The following is a 25,047-nucleotide window of genomic DNA, read 5'->3' on the forward strand; positions in this document are numbered from 1 at the left end:
CCATAGCCATTTCCCATAACCATTCCCCATCCTCACAACCCATTCTTCAGCTCTAGCTTTTGCTCATTCTTTCCGTCTCTTTGTGTTTGTTCTTCTGCATCTCTTTTCCATTTGGCTTCTACGCATTCGACAGATATGAATACAGCATGTGACTAGCATCGTGAATCGTGAATATCCATCTGCCGAGATGCCGATTTCTGTCGCGTTTAATGAACTTTAAACAAAATGTCAAAAAAAAAACTATGATTTCTGCCTAATTTACATATTTAATTTGCTTTTCTGTTGTGCAAAAACAGAAACTTTCCGAGGGAGAGTTCTGTGCTTTTCTTTGTGTTTTCGATTGCTTTCCCTTTGCAGGAATTGCTGGCCACCCACTAGACTCTGGCCCTGCCTTTGTGCAGCTTTAATATTTGCTCAATTTCATGCTGATTGAAAGCACAAGCAGCAAGCAAACACTCGGCTGTAAGGGCACTCCTTGCGCCAAAGAACCAAAACGAAGGACTTTCAATGCGGACAACGAACTCGAAATGCATTTGAGAATTAAATGTTTGCTAATTTGCCTGATTGCCAGAGGACGGGGCACCACAGAGGCCACTGACAGGGACACAATGCGGGGACGGTAGCCCAAGACTCTCTGCTGCCCTTCGACAGCTCTTGGCTTGGCACTGTGGTCAACCGCAAAGGGAATGCCAGGGAGAAGACAAAAAACAAAACGGAGCTAGAGATTGGGTACAGACTGTGGGATACCCAATGGGAAGAGCGAAATAACTCCTCAAAATTGCACCTATTTCGAGGCTAATTTGTGCTCAATTTATGTGCATTTTAGTAGCTAAAATTTGGCATTAAAAATCTATAAAATCTGAACACTAAATCCCTTGAAATGCACACCAGAAACACCCCCCATCAAAAGCAACGAAATATCGACAAGTCTTCGTCTCTTTGACTGTGAGCGCAGAGCTCTCCAGAGATTTCCCACTTTCGGTTTCAGGCCTCGTTGCAGCAACTGGGCCTAAAAATAGCCAGCCAGAGTCTCTGAGCCACTTAGGAGTTTGTATGCGGAGCACCTTGAAGGTTGCCCACAGTCCAGTCCCCCACTCCCAGTGGAGCTCATCCCCAGACGACAACGAACATCGGACATCGATTGCGTCTTGTGTTCGCGCTGCGTTGCGGCTTTTCGTTGCGAGCGTCTCTTTTTAATTGTCGACAATGTTTTGTGGCAAGTTTTTAATGAAATTCGTTTGCGGCTGCAACTGGGACTGAGGCTGCAACTGCCTCCGCTGCTGCTGATGTTGCATTGATGTCGTTGTCGTTGTCGTTGGTTGTGTCTGCGCTGTGGTTCTGTGCTGTGACATTGCAGCGTGTCCTCCAAATAATTCATTAACACTCTGTCTTGTTAAGTTTAATTTGGGAGATTGGTAGACGCCCCAAACCACACCGCTCCCTCCTCTCTGTTTGTTTCCCCGCTGAAATGAAAGTAAGGCTGAAAACACTTTTTTTTTTTTTTTTTTTTTGGGGGCCGTTCCGTCTTTAGTGGCAGAAAATCTCTTAATCCCCGCCAATCCCAAGTGTATAAAATTTCAAACATGCCAAGAACGATACACTTTCCTGTCCATCAACGAGCCCAAAGTTAAAGCCAAAACCCCTGCCACAGGACCAGGCCGCTTGCAACAACGTGCAGCATGCAGCGCCGTCTCGCTCTCCTCTGGCTGCTTCTTTGGAAGTAAGAGAGAATAAGAGAGGGAGCGAGAAAGGTGTATCCGAAAGGTAATTTGATATTTTTGTTCCCTTTTTCTGTTTTTCGTTCCTTTTTTTCATTCTTTTTCTTTTTTTATTCTTTTGGTTATGTTTTTTTTTCTTGTGCTGTTTAATGAGACGAATGCACAGAAATTTATGATCTGGTAAGCAGGCGCAGTTTTGTTCAGCATTCAAATTGGTTAGACACCAGTTGCCCCTCCTTGGGGGGCACATACAACACACATTTCTACGAGCATATTCTACAGTTAGATTGATTGATTGATGGCAATTGAGGGAACACCACAACGTGATCACAATTCGACTAACGAGGCACCAACAAAAAATACGTCATAAATTCCCTAATAAACGGGGGGAACTGAGAGAGCGAGAAAGAGAAATAAATTTGTCTGAGCACAGGAGCGGGGGGAAGGTGGGAGTTGAAGAAATTGCAGCTGTAAAGCAAACAGAGAGAGAGAGAGAGAAGAGAGAAGAGAGGTGAGCAGTGGACAGATCTCAGCAGAGAAATGTGCATAAATAAGAGTTTAAATAAGAGACTTACGGGTCGCATCGACACCCCAAGTTCGGACACTCGGACACGGAACACAGTTACAGCAAGCAGATACACGAGAGATATATAAACACACACAAAGTATACAGCAGATACAACTGGAGGGAGGCAGTCGGACTTGACTGCAATTTGCCAAAAGCGCGCAAGTCAAAGTCGAAAAGAATTTAACGCTCGACACGAGACTTTTGCAACTTCATGCCACATAAACCATAAGGAAAGCAGGCAGAAAAGGCAAGGCAACGGCAACCTCTCGTCTGTGGCTCTTTGCGGCCAAATTAAAATGTTCTTTCAACTACGAACTTTCGACAATAAATTGAATTCGAACAACAAAAGAGGCGCTGCAAGACGAGCGAACTGGCAAGGGGCAGCCCTCCGGCCTCGCTTTGCTGGTGGAACATTTGTCATGTCATTTGTTGCAGGAAACGACACGGTGCAGGCAGGGAGTGCAGAAAAAAGGATGAGTTTATCGATCGAGAAGAGCGGCTTGAAGCGGGTGTCACCCCGCCATGAACTGAGAAATGAGCGTGTTCCGCCGTGTGGTGTCCCCTTTTCTTATTGGGGTCGCAGTCCCCTTTGCCGGGGACGAAGCGTTATCGCGTTCACAAATTAACAATCGGCGGCAATAAAAAGTTGAGGCGTTTGTTTATGGAACGGGGAAACCTCAAGGTGTAGCAGCAGTAGGATCTCCACTCCTTCTCTTCTTTTCTTTTTGATTGTGTTTAACAAATTCAATTAAGCATTTTAATATCCAACGTTGGAGCGTCGAGTAGGTGTTGCAGCCACAGACACTGAAATATTAACTTGATTTAATTTATGAATTGTGCTGCCTGCTGCCTGCTGCCTGCCTGCCTGCAGGAAGTCACTTCGATGCGATAATTTATGAAAACACCACGAAGTGGGTCAAAGTTGGAGAAGCCCTTTAGCTCTCGGGTAGCTCTTCCCCCTAGAAATTGAAGACCAGTGCCAAGACCTGCCCTGGGGCTGCATTTTGAACTGTCTCTGACTTTCCTCAAGGGCATTCACCGGGGTCTTTTGGGGCGGGTTCTTTTCTGTTTTTTTTTTTTCTGTGGCTCTTTTTGCCTTTTTCCCTTTTTCCCTTTTAGCAAATTGCAACTGCAATTACCCGAAATTTTCAAAGTTATTTGCAGTTTTTGCTCTGTTCTGTTGAGTTCTGTGTATTTGGGTTTTGGTCTCTGGCTCGCCTTTCGACACGTTCTCTCTCTCCTGACTCTGACTCTTTCAATCATTAATTTTAGCTTTCGTTGCTTTGTTATGGCCCTTAATCAATAACTCTGTGCGGATATGGGGCATGCCCCCTAACCGTTGGGTTGCTTGCCTGCCGTGCATGTGTCGTGGCAGCTCATCAACATGCAACATTGTAGCTGCATTTATTGCGGCGGCTGCCACAAACGATCCAAAGAGCAAAAGGGAGACACACGAGATTACATAGCAGATGAGACAGGATCTCTTTGAGTAATGATGGGTTTTCCTTCCATTTATGAATGTTACTTTGTATTCCATTTGGCAAAAGGATTTTTTGGGAAATTGGGGTAAGAGATTTGGCAGAGATCTGTGGAGATCTCTGGGGTTTGATGATATTTTGGCACCTAAGAAGATGTTTTACATTCCAAAAACTGATGGAGAAATAAACGAAATAGTTATATATCCCTTCTCTGAAGCTCTTAAAAATGCATTCAATAAACCAATTTCAAGGCTAGGGCTGCAAATTCTTCAAAATCTCTGAACAATGATACATATTGCCCCACTTTAAAATATTTATAACTATGAAAACAGCTCCAAAATGTCTCAAAGTTCTGGTTGTTATCACATTTCCCCCTGAATATCGCCCACATTACATACATTTCCACCAGTAAACCCCCCAGAACCTCCCAAACTTTGCTTCAATCTCTGACTAATGGTGATGTCTCTTCACTTTGTAGCTAATCTGCCTTACATTTGCACAACAAAAGATCTATCCATCTAGCTGCTGTTGATTCATACCGGATTCAGTAGCACCCCCGAGATAAACACTTCCCCTGAGCAGCAAAAACATCTACTAATCGACGTAAGTTTTTAGCCAAGTCTCACACAAGTTTTGTCTGTCGTTTTCCATATTATTTGTTTGCATAAGTCGCCTAATAATCGGTCATAATTCATTATTTATGTGGCTGGCGCACCAAACATAGATATCTTGATAGATCTTTTAGATCTTTGTGCGCAACAAAAGTGCCAACATGACGAGGGACACTAGGCGGACACTAGACAAGCGGACAGCTGGACAAACGGACAGCGGGAGAAGAGACAATGACCAAGACGCAGACCAATGACTGTTTAAAAATTCAGCAACGAATTATCATTTATTTTTGCTGTATATTTTTTCTCTCTGATTTTGGATTCCGCTTTTCACATATCATTTTGGCATTAACTTCTCTTCACGCACAAACGTCGATCGGCAGTTTGTGGGGCAGGTTACAAAAATGATTGACAATTTAATTTGCAGCTCGAAAAAGCTTTTGAAGCCTCCTCTAGCTGGGGATTTAACAAATACTTGGCATTGTGTTGGAGCTTGTACAACAAAAAGAATATGCAAATCAATTTTGGTTTGTGCCAGCCCCCAACAATGGGAACAGATTCGATTATGAATATTGGGCAACCCACACGCTGCGGCGGCGTGGAATTTTGTGTGTGTGTGGAGGAGCTCGCGCTGGTCAAGAGAACGAACAGCAGGAGCAGCCATGCCACTGGTGACGACAAATGAGACAGCAAACGGTAGACAGGAGACAGGAGACAGGAGACAGTAGTAGATAGGAGACCGTGGACTGCTGCCATGGAGAATGGATTTTAGAGCCTGGAGAATGGCAGAAGGGAGCCCTGCTGCTGCCGATGCCAAACGCTGCTGGAAGACTCTCGAGAGATGCACGTATGCAGATTGCCGGCCATTCCAAAACCTCAGCAGCAGCAGCAGCAGCACCACCACCACAAAAAAAGACGCAGCAACAAAATGTTTTTGGCTTGGGATCAAGTTCTGGGTCGGAGTTTGGGGACTTCAGGAATTGAGGAGAAAAAGAGCTTTACTTTACTCTGCGCTCCGCTTTTCTTTCCTTTTTATTTGTCTCTGAAATCTTGTTTGCTTAAAAGTAAAAATAATTAACTAATTAAAATTGTGAACCCGCTTGTTGGTGGTTGTTTTGTGCCTCCTCACGGCACGGCGCTACCAGAGGATCCACACGGACAGGGGCGGAGGAGGAGATGGAAAGGCAGTCCCGGCCCAAGCACACATTAGGGCCAAATAAGCTGCCAGCTTTTAGCTGATTTCTGGACGGCCTCTACGCTGGCTTTGAGGCTCTCTCTTTTCGGTTGGGATACTCTTCGAAAGAGAGGGCAGATGAAAGAGGGTAGGTTGGCTTGGGGTAGAAGTTTGTGAGGGAGAAAGGCAGCAAATGGAGTTTGGGTTTAGGCAGGAAGGAGTTAAGCCTTTGGTAACTATTTTTGTATGCGAAATAATTTTATTTCTGTGGATATTTCAATGTAGATCGGCAGATACAGAAATTACCGAGGAAAGTTCCCAATTTATTGATTCTTTACGCTGACATTCCTTCGACTTTACATGTTGCGCGTCATGCAGCAGTGCCCCTCTGCCGTATGCTAGCGTTCCTTGAGCCTCTTGTTCCCAGAGAATCAAATGCTTCGGCAAACAAAATTAGTCGCTCTTCCTGGCTGTAGTTTTTTTTTGTTGTATTTGTGGTAAATACTTTTACAGCCCGCAGACTGCAGCAAGTTGGTGCCGAAGCCGAAGCTGAAGCTGTTGCTGAAACTCTCGGACTCTGCAGCCGACAACGATATGCAAAAGCTATCAAAGGTGCATCTCTCGAGAGGCCCAGAGACGACCCAAAGTTGACTGTTTGCTCCTCCTTTTGTGTGGTGTGTGCTGCGGTGCTGTGCTGCCGGGGCCCCGGCTGTGGCTCAGGTCTTGTAAGCTGTTGATATGCTCATTTAGAATCGCACGTTTTTTCACCAGAAGTTGTTAAGAGACCACAAGCAGAAGGGGGCATCCAGCAGCAGCAGCAGCAGCAGCACCAGCGATTGCATTGATTGCCATTCGCATGCAGATGAGAAGACTCCTCCAAAAACAAAACAAAACGTGGCCTGACCCCCAGACAACTGATTCTCATATTTTGGCTAAGACTTTGACTTGGACTTTGACTTCCACTTTGGGCCATCAATCAACACACTTTCAGTTTTTTTTTGTGCTGTCTTTCCCTTGGACTGCGGGCCGCCCCAAAATACAAAACAAAAACTAAACACAAAACTCGTAAAGTGCTAGGCGGGCTTTCGGCTGCTGCTGCTGCTGCTGCTGGCTAAGGCTATGGCTAAGAGGCAATGAAGCACAAGAAGCCTCTGCTGTATTGATTTTAGCCGACAAGTCATCATCGTCTTGGCCGCTTAATGGACAGCGAGACGAGTTAATTGTTTGAGCCGCGGCCACCACTTGACACCCGTCCACGTTCGCGTCCTCGGCTTCTCCTGCTCTGCTCCAATACGCAGGAGCTTTGGCTGGCATAACTGAAATTGACGGGCCAAGATGAGAATTTGTTAAAAGGTTATGGCTGGAGCAGGGAGAGAGTCGACTGGGGAATGGCCTGCAGTTAAGCGAAAGATTTTTGGTTCTGCTATCAACACTCTTTAGCTCCTTTGCTCTACAAATTTATAACATAAATCGGAGCAGCAAGTGAGTAAAATAATCAAAGATACAAGGGAAAATGGTTTAGTTGGAGAACGAATTCCTGTTCTAGAGATTTATTCGCTCTTTTAAGGTTCTTCCTCATGAGTTCATCCCCTCTTCATCATGGGTTTTCCCCCTGTTATCTGCATCATTTCACATGACAAAATTAGGATGAAAATGGTCGATTCTGAAGTAACATCTTTGAACATTAAGTACTCTTGTCCACCCATTTTTGTATTCCTCCCTCCATTCTGCCTTATAAATCCTGCAGATACCGAAATCCATTAAATCTTATAGCTTTTCCCGGAAAGATCTCCAGAGCGACAGACAGTATGCCAAGCTCGTTCTTATGCCGCTGCCAAACGGAATGGCAATGGGTGTAACCTCTTTGAGATGCTGCTGCAAACACTTTGACTTACTCCAGCCCCCTGTGTCTGCCCCCAAAAATATCAGCGTGACTGCAGATCTCTCGCTCTCTCTCTCTCTCTTTTGCGCTCTCTCTTTCTGCGCCTTGTAGCGTCTGTGGCGGCGGCTATGCAAATGCAGTAGCCAATGCCCTCGGGTTGTTGTGATGTGTGCGCGCGCGTTGAGCATTTCATATCCCTCCTTGCTCTCACTCTCTTTCTCCCTCTCTCTCTCTCTCACTTTTGCTCTCTCTTTCTTTTGGCTGTGCGTGTGTGTGTGTGTGCGCCGCTTTAATTGCACGTTTAAAGGCAGCCACAGAAGCGGTATTTACTAAATATGGCCACAGCGGAGCAGCAGCAACTTGAACTGAGCTGAACGCCACGGACTTGGGCATGGCATCCACAATGCTGCACGCGTGTCTGGCCTGTTGTCGCGTTGGGCCCGCAAATTGATGCGCATTTGATGCCTGCCCCAGCCCCAGCCCCAGCCACGATGGATCCTGCCACATGCTCAGTGCAGGTCGCGTCTTATGCAAAATGAAAGCGCCGCAACGGGTCTCTGAGCCTCCTGCGCCTTCTCGTATCAGTTAAGGTTTATTGATGTTTTGATTGGAATCAGTGCTCTAGGGTATTTCTGTTTGGGACTCTCCGTCTGGTGGCGGGCTGCTCGCTTAGCGGTTTTTCTTATGGCCACATTCCCCGCCTTGCTTCCTGCCTTTTGGTGTTTGTTATGGCGATTATCTCGTGGAGTCTCTGAGCGATCGATCGATTTCTGTGCGCGGAAATTGTGTCAAAAATTATGTTGTCCTGTGACGCGGCGGCAACTTATCTTTTGGCTGCAACTTAATTAAAATATTAAACAGAAAGGGAGAGGCAAAGCGAGACAGGGAGAGATACTAGAGAGAGGGAAAGAGAGAGAGAGAGCGCTTGACTGTAGTTATAGAAGCAGCAGAAGAAGCAGCAGAAGAAATGGAATCCAAAAACCGGCTACGCCATGATTTTCCAACCATTTTGTCTGCTACACGAAATTCGCCGCAGCAAAGTCTGCGAGAGAGCGTGAAGGCGAGCGAGAGCGAGAGCGCGAGCATGCGGCGAAACTATTTTCGCTGCGGCGGCGACTAAATTATTGAATGGCACCGAATTGGTGGTGAGTTTTGGTGCTGCGCGCTCTTCGCCGTCGGTCGCGCTCTCTCTCTCTCTCTCTCTGTCACTCTCTTTGGCTTTGGCTGGCATTTATGGAATGTGAGCGCACAAAAATGCGTTAAAGGTGTTTATAAAATTAAAATTGTGCAAAACAAGTTGCGTACGAGCAAAAGGGAGAGAGAGAGCAAGCAGAGAGAGAGCGCATGAGAGAAAGAGAGAATCAAAGAGAGCGACTAGTGTCCAGAAAAGGGCATCCCATCCATCCATTCCTCGGTGTGTTTAGAAAAAAGTGAATTTTATGGCAGCAGCAAACAAAAACAACAACAAAAAAACGAAACAAAGAAAAGAAAAATTGGTGCACACGCGCTATGTGCCGGTTGGGTACAGAGGGTGGTACAGAGGGGGGAACCTGCCACTTGCACCCTACAAACGGAAACCAGTTCAAGTCAGTGTGTGTGTGTGCGTACTGCGAGTGGCATTTGTGGCATTAGAGGAGCGGTGCGAGCACATAACTTTAGCAGCAGCCAAGCCAAATGGCCAGATCGTGTACCCTTGCACCACCGCTACCTCCCCCTCTGTGTTCGGGCTGTGTGTGTGTGGGGCAGCTCTCCATCATCATTGTAATTGTGGGAGCAATAGCAAAGCCGAAAAGTGGAGATTTACGTAGATTAAACCAAACAATGCGAAATTACAACAGCAGACAAGAGGCAGCAGAACAACTAATTCCAGCTACTCCCCTGCAAGCCGCACACCGCATGCAACTCTGGCCCCCAGTCCGTTCCAAAGTGGTGCTGCCAATCTGTTTGTCAGTCCAGTGGGTGGAGTGGCAGTGGGGTGGCAGGCGGCTGCTCCATCTGCAGTCTGTTTCCCACATTTCCTCGCACTCTCTAACGCTCTCTCTCTCTCCCTCGCTGGATGTGATCTCCCTCATGTAATTGCCTGTAATTTAGTGTGTAACTGCAACAACAACAGCCACAATTCGAGGCAGCAACAAATCTAAGATGACAACAACCACACGACGGGCAAATTATGTTGTCTGTTGCACCCAAACCGCCGCCCCACCCGAAAGGAAACTACGAAACGCGAAGAGGAAAACAAACGCGAGAGAACTAAGAGATGAAGAGAGGGAGGGCGGCGGTTTTTTTTCGGGGCTGCCCTCGAATACATTTTAGTTAAATTTGTTTTCCCATTTTGTTTGTGTCTTGTGTTGTAATTTGCATAATGAGATTTTAATTTTTACGCTCGCACAATAATTCCACAGAGAGAGAGAGAGAGAGGGAGAGCTAATCCTCCATGTCTCGCGCAAGTTCGTTGCCTAAGTCTTTTGTTTCGTGGCCCGAATTAAAGTGTAATTTGGTTAGCCATTAGATGTTGGCCATTCCATACCCATTCCTACCTCACCCATTCCTATGCCCATCCGCAGTTCGTAGTCCCTCGTCTGGCGGCATTTGATCGCCTCTAATTAAATAGCATTTCCGCTTTGGCCTCTAGAAAATGATACAGCGGCGAGAGAAGCGGCCGACAGAACCCCATAGAACTAGGTGCGGCCTCAGAGAGATCATTGTAACAGAATGTGGCCAAAAATGTTGCCCAACAATAAAGGGAGGATTAAAGTAGAAGAAGGCAAACTGACAGCTGGCTGCGGGGAAGAGGATTAGAAGTTCTTATGCTAAATATGTGGAGCCCTGCATGAATTTTATAGATCAACAAACTCTTGTAGCACAGTATTATGCAGATTGTTCATTGATTCTACGAGTTTTAATGATTTTTTAGTTATTATTTAAGGTTTAAAGCCCTTTTTTAGTGCGAAAATAATATTTATTTTGAGTTTTAGAGTTTTTTTTAATGTTTTTTCGCATGAAAGGTGACTGTAAAGTCATGAAATTTATGTAAATTTGGGCATAAAGTAGCATGAAGCATGGAAAAATATTTTACAACCACGAAAAATCTAGATTCGAGGAAGAATCTTTGGCAAATAAAAAGAACTTCGAACTAAGATTAGATCTACAATAGTTCAAAAGGCATTTACAATTTATTTAATACTTTCGTTTCCTTTCTATATTCCGCCTGCAGATAAAGAAAAGGAACTAAGCTGGTTTTTTTGCCAAATTTTAATACGAATCTCAAGACAATGTAGTACACAAGGAACCCTATGGACAGGTCTTTATTTGCTTCAAAAAAGAATCATTTTACAGTGCTTAGGTGTAAAAAAAACCTGTGCAAAAGTGTTTCCTTAGAATTTGTTATCCTTTTAGCAATCTTCAAATATTCTTAGACATATTCTGCAGCAGAAGATAAAACCTCAGCGACCATTTCCTATACCACAGAAACCTCTCTCAGTCCCTGTCCCTTCCTCTTGTTTCTCTCTCCCTCCCTTGTCTGTTGCAATTATGTTCGATAATTGCAAATTCCTTTTGGCAGACCAGAACTTGGCCAAAACAATGATGAGCAGCTGGGGAAGTATTCGTGGTTCTCACTCCAAGCGACTGGAAAATATTCGGCCAAAACGAAATGGAGTCCAGAGTCCCCTCTGCTGTTCCCGCCCGCTCCCTGCCCTTTGGGCTAACTTTTTCGATTCGATTTGGACTATTTCTGACTTTTGGTGTTTTAGAATTATTGGTTCTGGCTGTCCACACCCCTCTGAACGCTGCACTCATATATTCTCTCATTCGTGTGTGATTCTGCGATTCCCTTTCTGGCAATCATTTTTTTGGCTGCGTTTCCCCCCCTCGTCCACCCTTTTTGGCCGTTTTTAATTTGCTTTAGTTGCGAGACCATAAAAAATGTTCCATGGCCCTTTTGCCTTTGCCCAGAGAGCTTCTTGTTTCACTTTTTTCTTCGTGTCTTTCTTTTATTTTCTTTTCTTTTTTTTTTTATACGAAATTCCAATACGATTTGCGTGTTTTTTTTTTTTGGGTTGGGTTTTTTTTGGTCTTTTATTGTCTTCACGACCACAGATTGGCTTCAATATCGCAGAGGGGCGAATACGAATTTAGTTTTTTTTTGTTTTTAGGGTCGCGCAGTCCCAGTTTTATGATTATTGAGACCCCAAAAGAGACCCCATCGCAGGGAGGAGACTCCTACTATGGATGGTTATCCATCCATCCATCCATCCATCCATCTGTCTCTGCAGCTCTTTCTTCAACATTCTATCCATCTCTTTCTTAATACACAACTCTCTACAAGGGGGAAAAATTCAACGATTTTGGGTCTCTGTTTCTCTCCGTTTCTCTGTTATTTTCCGTGATTTTTGCGTGAGCCAATTATGCGTTTTGTTTCGTTTCGTTTCGTTTCGTTTGTGGTTTTATTCCGTTTCCAAAATCTGCCTTTTCCTCCATTGTAATTAAGGAAACGTGACTTTTTGTCAGATTTCATCAAAGCAAATCAAATCAAATCAAATCAAATCATCTCTTCGTTTTGCCCAGAATTAACGGCGTTGTTATTTCAGCTTATTGTTCGTTTGGTTTCTCTCTATCTCTTGGATCTCTGTCCCTTAATTTGTTGTCTCTCACGTTGTTGTGCTTTTGATGAGATTTGATTTGGCTTTGATTTGCGGAAATCAGCTACCAAGGCAGGCGGAGGCCCCTCAGGCTTAGTCAGGGCAAAGGCAAAGGCAAAGTCTGTGTGCAATTATCGTCTGAGAGTGCCATTAGTTTGGACATTATTACGAGCAGTAAAGAAGAAAGTACAGTTGATAAAGAATGAGTGATAGAATGGAATGTTGTGGGGGTACGCCTTGGCATTGCCTCCAAGGAAGGAAATTTAGACATTTCGAAGCGCTGAATTTGCAAGTAAATTAAATTTTTTGGAATTTTGTTGTTTCATTGAGATGTTCCTAGTAATAATTATTTCAGAGTCATTCCTTAGGGAGCAGCTGACCAGCGAAAAATACATTTTTGGCATTCCTTTCTTCGATATATAATTGAATCCCCTCCTCACCCTTCTCCTGCGTTAAGTTCTGTTATATTTTTGTTCTTGTTGTTGCTTTTATTGTAAACATTTCGTTGTTAAACTGCTGAGAAGTTTTTTCCACCAATTCAGTTTTTTTTCTGCCTGTGTTGTGTTTTTTTTTCTCCCGGCCGCTGTTTTTTTTTCTTGAGAGACAAGAGAGGTCACATTTGATAGTCTGAACAAAAATCTTGTCGACGTCTCGGTCGCTCTCTGTGTGTGCGTGTGTGTGTGTGTGATAGCAGCGACAGTGGAGGCCGAAGAAGCGAGCGGAGGTTGAGGTCCGACCGAAAGCCGAACAAAATGCCTTCGTTAAGCGCTAGAAACGCGGTTTTGGGCCTCGTCTCTGGGTCTCTGGATCTCCCCAACCAGCCATCCATCCATCCCTCCGCTGTGTGTTGTATTTCTTGCGCTGTATTTTGTATCTATGTTTTTTGTTTTTTGGGGTTTGGGGTTTGGGGGCTGCCCATTTTGCTTTTTTGTAAGCGAAGAAAAATGTTATAAAAATGTAATTACCCGATGATGAATGGATTACACTACAAAAGAGTAAAAGAGATGGAGTGAGCGGTGAGGGGGGAGTGTGTGCATTGCGCTCGGGGTGCGGATGAGGAACGAGTGGAGCGAGCGAAACGGGAACTGTTTGGAATTTCGTGTGGTGTTTCGTATGCCCCGTAAAGAAGTTAACAAGCAAAAGGAAGGGAACCCTGGAGGGAGCAACGGAATGCCGGAAACATCAACGATGGAGGGATGCTCTTAAAAAGAGGTTTCGGGAGGCATTTCTATGGCTGATACAAATTTTAGAAATTTATTCAAGAATTTTTCATGATTCAGAAAATTATGCAAAAATCAGACAAAATCCCTGAATAAAAGCTGTTTAAAGCCCATGAAGCTGAAGAGAATTCTTCTAAAGATGAGAACAAGCTCTCGATCAACGCTTGATAAGGAAAACTCTCCCAAATAATACATAAAATCCATCAATAAACCAGAAAATCTTCAACACTTCCTCTTCGACTTCCCACCTCTTAGCGCTTAGCTGCAAAGCTCTCCAGCAATTCCCACATACCCTCATTATAGAGCAACTCATAGAGACCCAAACTCGTGGCATGCACCGCCTGTATATGCCCCCCTCCCTGCACATCATTCCCTACGGATCTTAAAGCAAAGCTGAGGCTGCGGCCTGTCTGCCTGCCTGCCTGCCTGCCTGATGGTTGATGTCTGAGAGATGTCGATGTCTGACTGATCTGCGGACTGTGTGCTGCTGGAATCTGGGGAGCGGGTAATTGATGCATGAGATTAGTTTGTGGAGTTTTTTCGGCTTAGTCGGGAGCTGTTTTTTGTGTGTTGTTTTCCGAGTTTGAAGTACGTGGAAAATCCATAAGCGACGCTCGTTGCATGGATTCGAGGCAGTTGGCGAGACAAACGCTTTAATGACCCGCTGACGAAAGTGGGTCACAATTTCACAGAGGAAAGGAGATTGAGGAATAAACCCAAACGGATCTAAGCTAATGACTCACCTTGAGTATGCACCTGCCGACGGGCTCATTCTCGGCCACTGAGACATTGTAGAAGCTCTGATCGAAGATCGGCTCATTGTCGTTGACGTCGTGTATGGTGACGAGCACGGTGGCCGTGGAGGACAGTGGCGGCTGTCCGCCATCCCGGGCAATCACCGTCAGCTGGGGCACCGGCTCCGTTTCACAGTCAATGTGCGAGCGGGTGGTGATCAGCCCCGACTGTGCATCAATCTGGAACCACTGCGCATGCGTCTCGGGTGTCTCCGCCAAGGCATAACTGAGAGCAGAGTTCAAGCCCTCATCGCGATCGTGTGCCAGCACCTGCAGCACGGATGTGCCCGGATCGGCCACCTCCATGACATTCGCGTGATACAATTCCTGCTCGAACTCTGGCGGATTATCGTTGACATCGGTGATGCGCAGGAATATCGATTTGGAGGCATGCAACGGCGGTGTGCCCTTGTCCGTGGCCACCACACTGAGCGTGTAGTTGGAGGTAGACTCCCGATCCAGCGGCAGATTAACAATCACCAAATAAATGCTGCTGTCCCGCGTGGTCAAAGCAAAGTGTCCATCGCCACCATTCAGCGAGACATTCACATTCGAGTACTCCGTCTTGGAGTCGGGATCGTGCACCGAAATGCGTGCCACAAACTCCCCCGGCTGCGCAGACTCAGAGATCTTGGGCGAGGCATCATCGCTGAGAAAAATCACATTGATCGTCGGCTGATTGTCATTCACATCGGTGACACGAATGGACACAAAGGCCGTCGTCTCCAGCGGCTGTTCGCCGTGGTCCTTGGCCACGACGACGAGCTCGTGCAGCTCCTTGGTCTCAAAGTCCAACGCTTTGTTGATGTAGATGGCTCCCGTTTGTGGATCTATGCGAAACATTTGCTCCTTGTCGCTCTGCCTGCGGTTGATGGCATATTCCACGAGTCCATTCTCCTCGGCATCCGTGTCCGAGGCATACACCTGCAGCACACTCGTGCCCACGGTGGCATTCTCCGGCACGGTGGCAAAGTAACGACTCTGATTGAAGATCGGCTGATTGTCATTCACATCCTGTATGGTTATGTTCACAGTCATGAGGCCGCGCAGTGGCGGTGTGCCGCCATCCAACGCCTCGATGAGCAAACTGTAGCCGGGCGTCGTCTCCCGATCGAGGAAGCCGCTGATCTGCAGATCCAAATAGAGCACGCCATCACGCTCCCTGTGGGAGGAGAGCCTGAACGCATCGTTGACATTGCCGGACACAATGTTGTAGCGCTGCGTGTTGTACGGCTCCAGGTCGAGATCCCGCGCGGGCAGCAGCGTTCGCTTCACCTCCCGCGGCGTGTTCTCCGGGAACTCAATGTGCATCGCGGGCTGTGGGAACGTTGGGGCATTATCATTCTCATCCTTGACGGTGACCACCACACGGACATTGAGTCCGCTCAGTGGAATGGCCACCAGGCTGTAGGAGGCACGCGTCTCCCTGTCCAGCCGGACCTTCGTGCGTATCTCTCCGGTTGTGCGGTCTATGGCCAGATCCGTCTCCACGCCCGCCTCCGCCACAATAATGTACGGCGGGCCGCTGTCGATGCCATCAAAGTCGCCAATGTAACCGATTTGATGGTCCACGGGCACACCCTCGAACACCTCCAGCTTGCGTTCCCGCTCCTTGTCGCTGGATGCCGCCTGTGTGGCATGCAACAGCAGGCACAGCAGGAGCAGGAGGAGCGGAGGAGTGGCGCAGCGTCTCCGGCAGCGATGGAACATTGTGTAATCCTTTGAGGGTGCACCACTGTGCACTGTCATTGTGTTTTGGTGGTTTCTGGTCGCAGTTTTAAGCTGCGGCTGCTGCGGCTGCATCGCTGTGGATGCCAATGCTGCACTCATGGCGCTACTCGTTGGTTGCCGCTTGGCTCTGGTTGCATCGTTCCACCATTTTCATGAAGAAAGCTGCAAGAAAAGCACAGACAGAAAGAGCATTAGAATGGGCTTTAGGTTGACAAATCGAAGGCCGCCCACGCGTGGAAACAAAAGTCCCCAAAGATACAAGCTCGAAACTAATAGACTGATAACTGCCCTAAGACCCACCGAATGGAGCGGATTGGATGGATGGTTGCTGTTGACGCTGTAAGCTTACGCATTGTGCAGGCATTTCCATTTCCATTTCCATTTCCATTTGGCGATGACGCGCGATGGCCATTTGGATGCCATTTGAAATGCTAATAGACGGCAGAGCAAAGGCAAAAGCAAAGCCAAAGGCAGAGAGTCTCAAAGAGACAAAAGAGACGGGAAAGAACGAGGAACGCGGCGAGTGGCGAGACACGAGAGATTCTACCTGAGTGCGTGCGAAAGGTTCAAAGGCTAAAAGGGTCTGGCTCTGGGTTGGGGGGTTCTGGGTTTGTGGGATACACACACACAGTGAAATCGAACAAACAATTTCAAGTGGGAATGGCCATTGTTGACCAAAAACTTTGGAGCCTAATGCCCGAGCCAAGCCATGGACTGCCCCTGGCCCTGCCATGTGTTGGCAGTCCTCCTGCTGCCCAGACCAATTCGTGGCCAACAATTTAGTTAACAAGACCATGACTAACACTTTTCTGCCCGAAAACAACATTTGTTTCTACTGCAATTTTCGTTTTTAGATTTTTCTCGCGCGATAAGCCAAAAAAAAGAAAGAAAAGAAATACCTCAAAAAAAAGGTACACAAAATTGTGAATTATATTTGGAAAATGTTCAAACGTGATGCGAGATAAAGATCGCTGCCAGCAGGGCAATACATTTGGATGATCTTTTCCCCCTTTGAGCTACATTTCGATGATCTCTTCTTCCCCTTTAGATCCCCATTTGAATGATCTCTTCTTCCCTCTCAGAGCACACCTTGATCCTGTTTCTGCTGCATTTAAAATTGAATGAATGAGGCGGGACATTCACTCATTCAATGATTGACAGAAATGCACAGCCAAAGGGAGTGCCTCCTGCCAGAGAGAGAGAGAGAGAGAGAGAGAGAAATTAGCAGAAGAGAAAAGACAAAGAGCTGCCGCCTCTAATAACTTTATAATGATCATGGCAGAAAGTAGTCTAAGTCCCTTCCTGCATGGCAGATTGTAATTTAATAAACTGCAATGTGGAAATGCAACTTTGAACGGTACGCAAATTGCCACTGAGAGGGAGAGGGAGAGAGGAGATGGATCTGTGTGAGCTGCTGTTGCGGAAATGTCAGTTTGATTTGCAGTTGTCATAAGTTTAGATGAACTGCTAATACCCAAACACATTAGAAAGCCCACAGAGTGGTGCCCCCAAGTGGCGCCGCACCCCATCTCCCTCTCTCTCTCTCTCTCTCTCTCTCTCTCTCCCTCACTCAGGACAGGTGGCAGATTCTCATTCGGTTTCTGTTACTGATTTGAGTGCCAGCTGGCGGTCGCCTTGCGTGTGGCTGCACCTGAGATGTGAGATGGAAATGCCACTTAGAATGGGCCGAGCCACAGGGGGGGGGGGGGAGAACGCTCTCTGCCTCTGTGGATTATTTCTTTTTTTTGTGCACTCTGGCGGCATCTAATATCGAATGACAAAGTTGTAATTATATTTGTAGTTCCAGTTCGCTGGTGCTCGCAGCTCTCCAAGCACTCTCCACGATATTCTCCCATATCCCAGGCACATTAAAAATTATGCTTTTTCCCTCGAGAATTTTTCGTCGTTTGGTTGTTTCGTTTTGCGCTTTTACGAGCGCACAAAAGATCGTTAAACCGCAGCCACAAAAAAAAAAACACGCACACACACAAAAAATACAGAAAAAACACTGAAAAAAAGTCCGGGAAAAAAAAAACAGAGCGGCATCAATAAAATCTAGTTAATAGCAAATAAAGGCCACAACAAATGCCCCAAAACCCCTTTGGATACCCATTGGAGAGGCAGCAGAGAAGCACAGAGTGTGAGAGTGAAAGAGAGAGAGCGGGAGAGAGGGAGAGCGAGAGCGAGAGGGAGAGGGAGAGAGGGAGAATGCGGGAATGTTATAAAAACGTAGCACAATCATAACAATAACAGCGTAAAGTTTACAGCGCAACTAATTAGTATCTCTCCAGAGAATGTAACCAAGCGAGAGAGGGAGAGGGATAGAGAGAGAGAGAGAGAGAGAGAGAATGCTGGCAGTAAAATGCATGTAGAACGCGTGAGGGTAGCACTCTTGGGCGGATATTCGTGAATGGACAACGTGACACGAATGCAGAAAGATTTTTCTGTGAAGGAATCACTCACAGAGGAATCAGTAAAGATCTGGGCAACCTTCTTGTTCCCTCAAATTTGTCACAAAAATAAATGAATTGGAAGGAATTCGGATAAATGTGCATCAACTGACAGCTTGTTAAGATTAATCGGATTAGTAGATCAGCTCGACAAAGGCTCAAAAGGACACCCTGCACCGTTTGACACGTAAAGGAGAACAGGAGTTTCCTCTAAGCAGGCAACATGAATGGACTGGGATGAGTTTCTGGCTCAGTGAACTGCAGGACATGAAACTGTCACGATTGGCTTTTGTTTTAAAGTATTTGAGCAAAAAAGAGCAGCTAAAAATCATTCAAAAGAGAGCATCACTCCCTGTAGCTCCTCTCGTGTCACGCTCTCATCTTCTGCAAAAACATTTCTAATTTCTCCTGCTGCTGCCAGGCACAAATACTCGCAGTTTATAACCATTTTTGAGGTTTATGCGCAACATTTTGAGCGGTTTGCAAGGAGCAACAGTAGCGAACAGCAGCAGCAGCAGCAGCAGCAGCAGCAAACCCAAAGCCAGTCAGCCGAAGGCAGGAATAAGTGTTTTGCCAGTCGTTTAAGCTGACTGAACCACTCGAAGAACCTCAGAGCCAACCATCGAGACACTGGGGAGTCGGAGAGCTCTCATTAACAGGCACATTACACATGTACCCAACTGGAGGAGACTTATTCTAGTTGAACAATTAAAACAGCGACGAAATCAACTCGTTTGCCACTCGCGTCTCCCGCCTCGTGATTTAATTGCGAATTATGCTAAATTGTTGTCTAAAAACAAGAGGCGCAGAGGCGCAGAGGCTAAGTAGGTGGTAAATAGACGCTTTACAGACGCTTTAGAGCGTGTTGTAATTAAATGTTGAGTAATTTATGAAAGAGACCCAGGGGGGGGGGGGGGGGGGGGGGGGGGGGGGGCACAGAGTCCAGAGCTAGAGTCGGGTAATAAGTTACTTCTAATGACTTTCTAATTGTCCGACACATAAACAGTGAAACTTTAATTGTTTGCATATTAATCGGAATCCAATTTAGATGCAAATTAAGAGACACAGCACAGCGGCAGCCAACGATGCATGGCTGGCTGGCTGGCTGGCTGGCTGGCTGGCTGGCGGGTGTTTGTTCGGGAAAGCGTGAAGTCCGGCACGCTAGGAAAAGTGCGAAAATGCAAGTGAAATAAAAACACAAAACAACAGCAGCGATTTCGATTTCGATTTCGAAATCAGTTTCCATTTCAACTGCATTTTGGTTTATTCAATGCGAATATTTTCACTTTCAAAAAGGGTTGCCGGACAGGGGACTGGACGCTGCTTAATGGTGGGGCGTTTGGCTGCCATATTCTGGCATAATGAGCGCTAATTAGTGGCCTCTGACAAGTGTCAACTAAGGCAGAAAGAGCGACAGGCAAAAGGAGAGCTAAAGACAGGGAGACATCCACTGCGACAGCGACAGAGACGAGATGTTGTGTTGTGTTGCTTCATATCTTATCGCTTTGCCACGACAGCGGCAACAACATCCAGCATCCAGCATCCAGCGTCCAGCAAGCAACATCCTTCAGAATGGCTGGAGCGCAGAAATGGCAGAAATATGAAATACGCTCACGTTAGCGATTGCCCCAGAATAACCAGAAATGCCACCAAAAAAAAGGCTTGCAGAAAACGAAGCTGGAAATACCCTTTAGACTGGAGCTACCTATAATTATATTTATCTGCGCCATAATTGTTAGAGTAACTTCTTTCCCGTGGCACATTCACTTATGATTGCAACTTCATTAGCGACTAAAGACTTTTTGCTGACACCTCCTGCTGCACCTCTGTGGGCTGTGGCTGTGAATCTGCCACAATTATAATTATAATTTATTAATAGATTTTTTTCTGTACACTCCCAGACCGGAAGTCTCTGACTGACTCGTGTCTGGTCTGGTTTTTTGGGTAGCCAAAAGCATTTAGCAATAATTGTCATGGCCGGAGTGTATTTTTGGCGCGTTTTATGACTGCCATTAAGAACGCCTAATGCTAATCCACGAGAGAGTGAGAAAGGTTCATTAACCCAAAGGAAAAAGAGGGAACCCAAACCCCATTAAATGAAGATATTTCTTAATCAGAATTCGATTTCGTTGCCCCGAAAATGTAGAACTGAGACTGGAACCATTAAGACATTCAAATGATGTGTAGCCCGGCCAGCCTCTAAACCCTCTGCTTAGCCTAGTTTAGACACCGAGAGACTGGTGTAGATCTCTGCCAACTGATTGATGACATTCCACATTTAATCGCAATTTGATGTTCGATGATGCTGCTGAGCGTGGCACATGTGCCGCGGAGCACCATAAAACAAATCGGATTCTCAGATTTAGATCCGAGATACGGCCAGCAGCGAGAGCGAGAGATGCTCGAATTAAGTTTGTTTATTGTTTTCAGCGGAAATATTTATGCCCATTTGGCACGAGATTGGACTGGGCAACCTGCAACCTGTTCCATTTGCCTCAGCAATGAAGACACTTGTGTGTCGGGAGGATGAACATATTCCCGGGCTAATCACGGCGTGGCACACAGCACACACACGACACGACACGACTCTACTCGACTCGACTCGACTCGACTCGGTGCCACATTGCATGAGGCTCAACAAAGAAATTAGCGAGTGGATCGGCGGGGATTGTGGATCGGTTGGAGGTGTTTCTTTCCTACAGCCACAGGTGCGTGTGCGCCACGTCTAATGTAATTTTCTTGGCCATGTCCGCGTACTGAGTGTGTGTGTGGTCCGTTTCAATGCTCTAATGGCCCCCACTCCCGGTCCTGCTGCTCCCCGCTCTCTCTCTCTCTTGGGTTTGTGGCGAAAATAGATTAAAGCGTAATCTTTGTTTGTATAGCGCCAAGCATTGCTGTAATTAGTGCTGGTGTGTGTGTGTGTGGGGATTGTGGATCGCTAGACTGGAGCAATTTAAAGCGCATTAAACTGCGTTTTGCAAGTTTGTTCCCGCAGTCTTTCGTCTTGCCCCTACCCTCGATTTTCCATCAGCAGCACCCGCACCATTCGACCACCTGCAACACCTGCAACGCCGCATGAAAAGATAAAACGACTGCCGCACACACACAAGCGAACACACATTCTGCCGTTAGTTCAGGCCTGATAAAGCAAATAGACAGAGAAGAGAGAGGGAGAGGGAGAAATGGTGATGGAGCAAAAGAGAACCAGCAAAATGGGAAATGAAAATTATATTTTGTTCGCCTTTGCCTTTTGCCTTTGCCAACGGATCAGATCAGGTCGGATCGGATGCTCTCTTTCTCTCTCTCTCTCTCTCTCTCAGCCTTTGGTGGAAGGCCGCCGCTGCCACCTTCAACTTTAAACCCAGCCAGAGCGATCTTTTGTTTTGTTAGCCCATTAGAGAGGGGAACGAAATACACTGCGAGAATAGGAATGAACCAAATACTGTGTTGGAAAAATTCTGCTTATGAAATTCTTATTGCTTTTGATCGAAAATTGTTCTCAGAATATAGTAAAATATTTTAAGCCATGAAATTTGTGCATTTAATTGCAAGAAAATTCGTGAAATATTTCGTAAAAATAACAAAACATTTCTGGATCTTTTTCAATATTTTATGGCTAATTTTTTAATTTTCTTATAAAATGTGAGGATTTTTTTTATAAGTAAATCAAAGATGGGATTTTAAAGCTCCCCAAAATGTCTAGAAATAGTGTTTCAAAAGTCTACAAATTAATGAGTTAATTTCGAATGTTTTTATCAATATTTTATCGCTTAAACACAAAATGGACTTCAAGTATTTCCTATTAAAACCCCTTCACAATGTCTAGAATTTTGTATACATGTCTTCACATGCTTTATAGGCTTTTCCCTCAGTGTACTCCCCAGAAGGAAGTGTAAATTAAGGGCCATAAAACCACAGTCATTCCAACGCTGGTGCTCGACTACTCGTATTTTGGCTTTAAGCAGCACGAGAATTGAATAAGCCCACTCCGCGTGCCCAAACCTCAAAGAACACCCAAAATACTCGTACGCGTACGCGTACAACATTTGGGCCAGTTGCAGAGTTTTGTAATAATTGTATGGCCACGAAGAGGGAAATGGAAGGGGTTCGAGGCGTTGTGCACTTAATTGGAATGGCATTAGAAATCCCGAGCACGCCCAGCACTTCCTCTCCACGTAGAATGTCAATTATGAAATAGTTTTGTGTGTCTTTAGTTTTTATTTGAGCATTTTCTCGGGTCTAACTGCCGCAGCAGCAGCGTAGGGAGTTTTTCCAGGAATCACAGTTGGGCGAAACATTTTTCCTATGCGCTGCACGTTTCGCTCCCTATCGAAAGGGAGAGACATAGGCAGAGAGAGAGAGAGAGAGATTACAGATCGATTGGATCGGTGTAAAACAGGTAGAATCGAACAACTGACCGAACACCAAACTCTATTTGTTTTTCCACACACATTTTTCCTGGCGACACACAAAAGCCAGAACGTAGCAGAGGGAGTGGGAAAACTCAAAGAGCGGCAAACACACAAATAACAAAACAAAAAAAAAAATGGAATACAAAGTGGAAGAAGTTCAAGGAGAAGAAGTTAAAGTCAAAGTCGAAGAATCTGAATTGGTAGCAGGCACAAGTGGAGGAGTTGGCCGTGGCTCCGTTGACCGTAGAGTGTTTTTCTTTGCTTCTCTTTTGGACTGCAACTCCACTCCACTCTACAGTTTTTCCCCAGCACTTTTCTCACTCACTCTTTGTAGTCTTTCTACAAACTCTATCCGAAATTTTAACAGACTTTGGTTCTTCCCGAAATAATTGTAAACATCGAAAGAAACTTCTAATTCTACCTAGTCCCTAGGCGGGACTCCAAGCTCTTTCCTTGGTCTTTCTTTCTTCATTTCTTCCCAGTTCCACTCTTTCTCTATGCGGCATTCTACTCCTCTTTCATTTTCAAGTGTATTTCGCTCCTGTTTCTGCCCCTTCTGCCCCTTCGTTCTGCTTCTAATTGGCTTTCTGCTGTGGGTGGCGTAGGCGGCTCTAACAAAACTGTTTTTCGCCTCACTTTTCCCGCTAACTGTTCTTTATATTTTTTCCCGTTTGCTGCTGCTGTTGTGGGACTTTTCATCTCTGTTTTCTCTTACATTTTGCGGTGGCCTCTGTTTCGGTTCCGTGTTTTCCCTCCCAAGAGGTGGGCTTAGAGGGGGCCGCGGCTGCTGCCAATATTTTTCACCAAAGGCGCAAATACACCAACAATTGCAGAGCTGCTGCCTCTGCCACCACACCACACAATGTTGGAGTCGCGTTGTTGTTGTTGTTGTCGTTGTTGTTTGTGCCACACGGCCAAAGCGAGCCAAAAAGAACTCGTTTGACTTGTTGAACAATATTTCTTTTTCTTTTTTTTTGTTTTAGCTTTTTTATTCGCCTTTTACTCTTTTTGGACTTCTTACTTTTTGTTGTTTTCTTTTTATAAATATTATTATTTTTCTCGTGTGTGTTTGCTTGTTGTTTTCTGGCAACAATTTTCAGGCTCCAAAATGTAATTGCAATTTTGTAGTTTGGTCTTCGATTTTTCAGCGAGTTTTCGCGTTGATTTCCATCGTACGCAACCGATTTTACATTTTTGCGGCGAAAAACACACAACCAAAAGAAGAGGAAGAACCGCGGCGACGGCGACGACAACAAACGAAGAAAAAAACGCGGCGACAAATGGAGCAAAGGGTGCGCTCGAAATATTAAAGAGGGGGAAAGAGAACACCTTTTGCAGGGGGGACAAAACACACACTTTATATTTATATTTATTCTCAATTTGATTTGTCTGCACTGCACTTGATTCTGGTATAGATATATCTTTTTTGATTGGATTGCCACCGATTCCGTTTCCGTTTCCAATTCGATATTCGATATTCGATTCGATCCGTATTTGTCCGACGGCGGCGACACGAGAATCGTTGCTTCGAGCGTTACGAATTCTCCAATGTTTCAACGATGAAAACACACGACAGACTGAAGAGAGTCAAAGCTGGCTTAAAGGAGACACCAGCACAGCTCTTGGAATTCACCTCACCTGTGGCTCACCTGTGCCGCGAACGCTGCGTGGTGGCTAGAGGCTCGCTCTCCCTCTTGCTCTCTTTCTGCCTGCTGTAATGTGGTGTGCTGCTGCTGCTGCTGCTGCTGCTGCTGCTGTGGTGTGTCTTCAGTCTGTAATCCACCAGAGTGGTTTGGTCGGTTTCCTTCAGCAGAGAGCCAGAGCCCACAGCATGGTCTTGTGGTCCATGGGTTATGGTTAACATGGTTAACTCTACCACATTCATTCCCCTCCCTGGCAGCAGCGACAGCGACAGCAGCCAATGCTGCAACGAGAACAAGACAAGAATTTTAAAAGGTGCACACACAATACACAAAAAAGAATCGACGACAGGTCCACAATTAGCCAGAGAGCGGGAATATCTACGAATATCTTTTACTCTCTCTCTCTGTCTCTCTGTGCTTCCAGGTTTTTGTTGCTTTAGCCATAAAAGCATTAAAGCCAAGATCCAGCAATGCACCCAACGCCTCGGCACGGCTCGGGTCCAGTTCTGGCATGTAAATTAGCTGCGAAAGAGAGCGAGAGAGCGGTAGATTTGCTGCTCTCCAAACATGCGGCGATTGACTCTCTCTCTCTCTCGAGTGAGAGCAGAAACCGGTTCTCCTGCGATGCTCACCTGTGTGCCAAGTTGTTGTTGTTGCTGCCTGCCTGCCACTATGCTTCCCTCCCTCTCTCCCTGCCTCGTGTGAGTGCATTGAAGTGGCCTGTGG

At 45.9% G+C, this 25,047-nt stretch overlaps 1 protein-coding gene across 1 annotated transcript in view; it reads right to left on the minus strand.

The window, feature by feature from the left end:
- LOC117581727 (protein dachsous) overlaps positions 1 to 23,682 on the minus strand; it is a 72,165-nt gene extending 48,483 nt beyond the window's left edge. The window contains exons 1-2 of the mRNA XM_034269107.1: positions 23,394 to 23,682; positions 14,035 to 15,978 (exon numbers count right to left, since the gene is read on the minus strand). Of these exons, the coding sequence (XP_034124998.1) occupies positions 14,035 to 15,915 (1,881 nt within the window). The 5' untranslated portion in view covers positions 15,916 to 15,978; positions 23,394 to 23,682. The remainder of the gene's footprint in view (positions 1 to 14,034; positions 15,979 to 23,393) is intronic.
- Positions 23,683 to 25,047: the final 1,365 nt, after the last annotated feature.

The sequence above is a fragment of the Drosophila guanche genome, unplaced genomic scaffold (assembly GCF_900245975.1).
Source record: "Drosophila guanche unplaced genomic scaffold, DGUA_6, whole genome shotgun sequence".
Lineage (NCBI taxonomy): Eukaryota > Metazoa > Arthropoda > Insecta > Diptera > Drosophilidae > Drosophila > Drosophila guanche.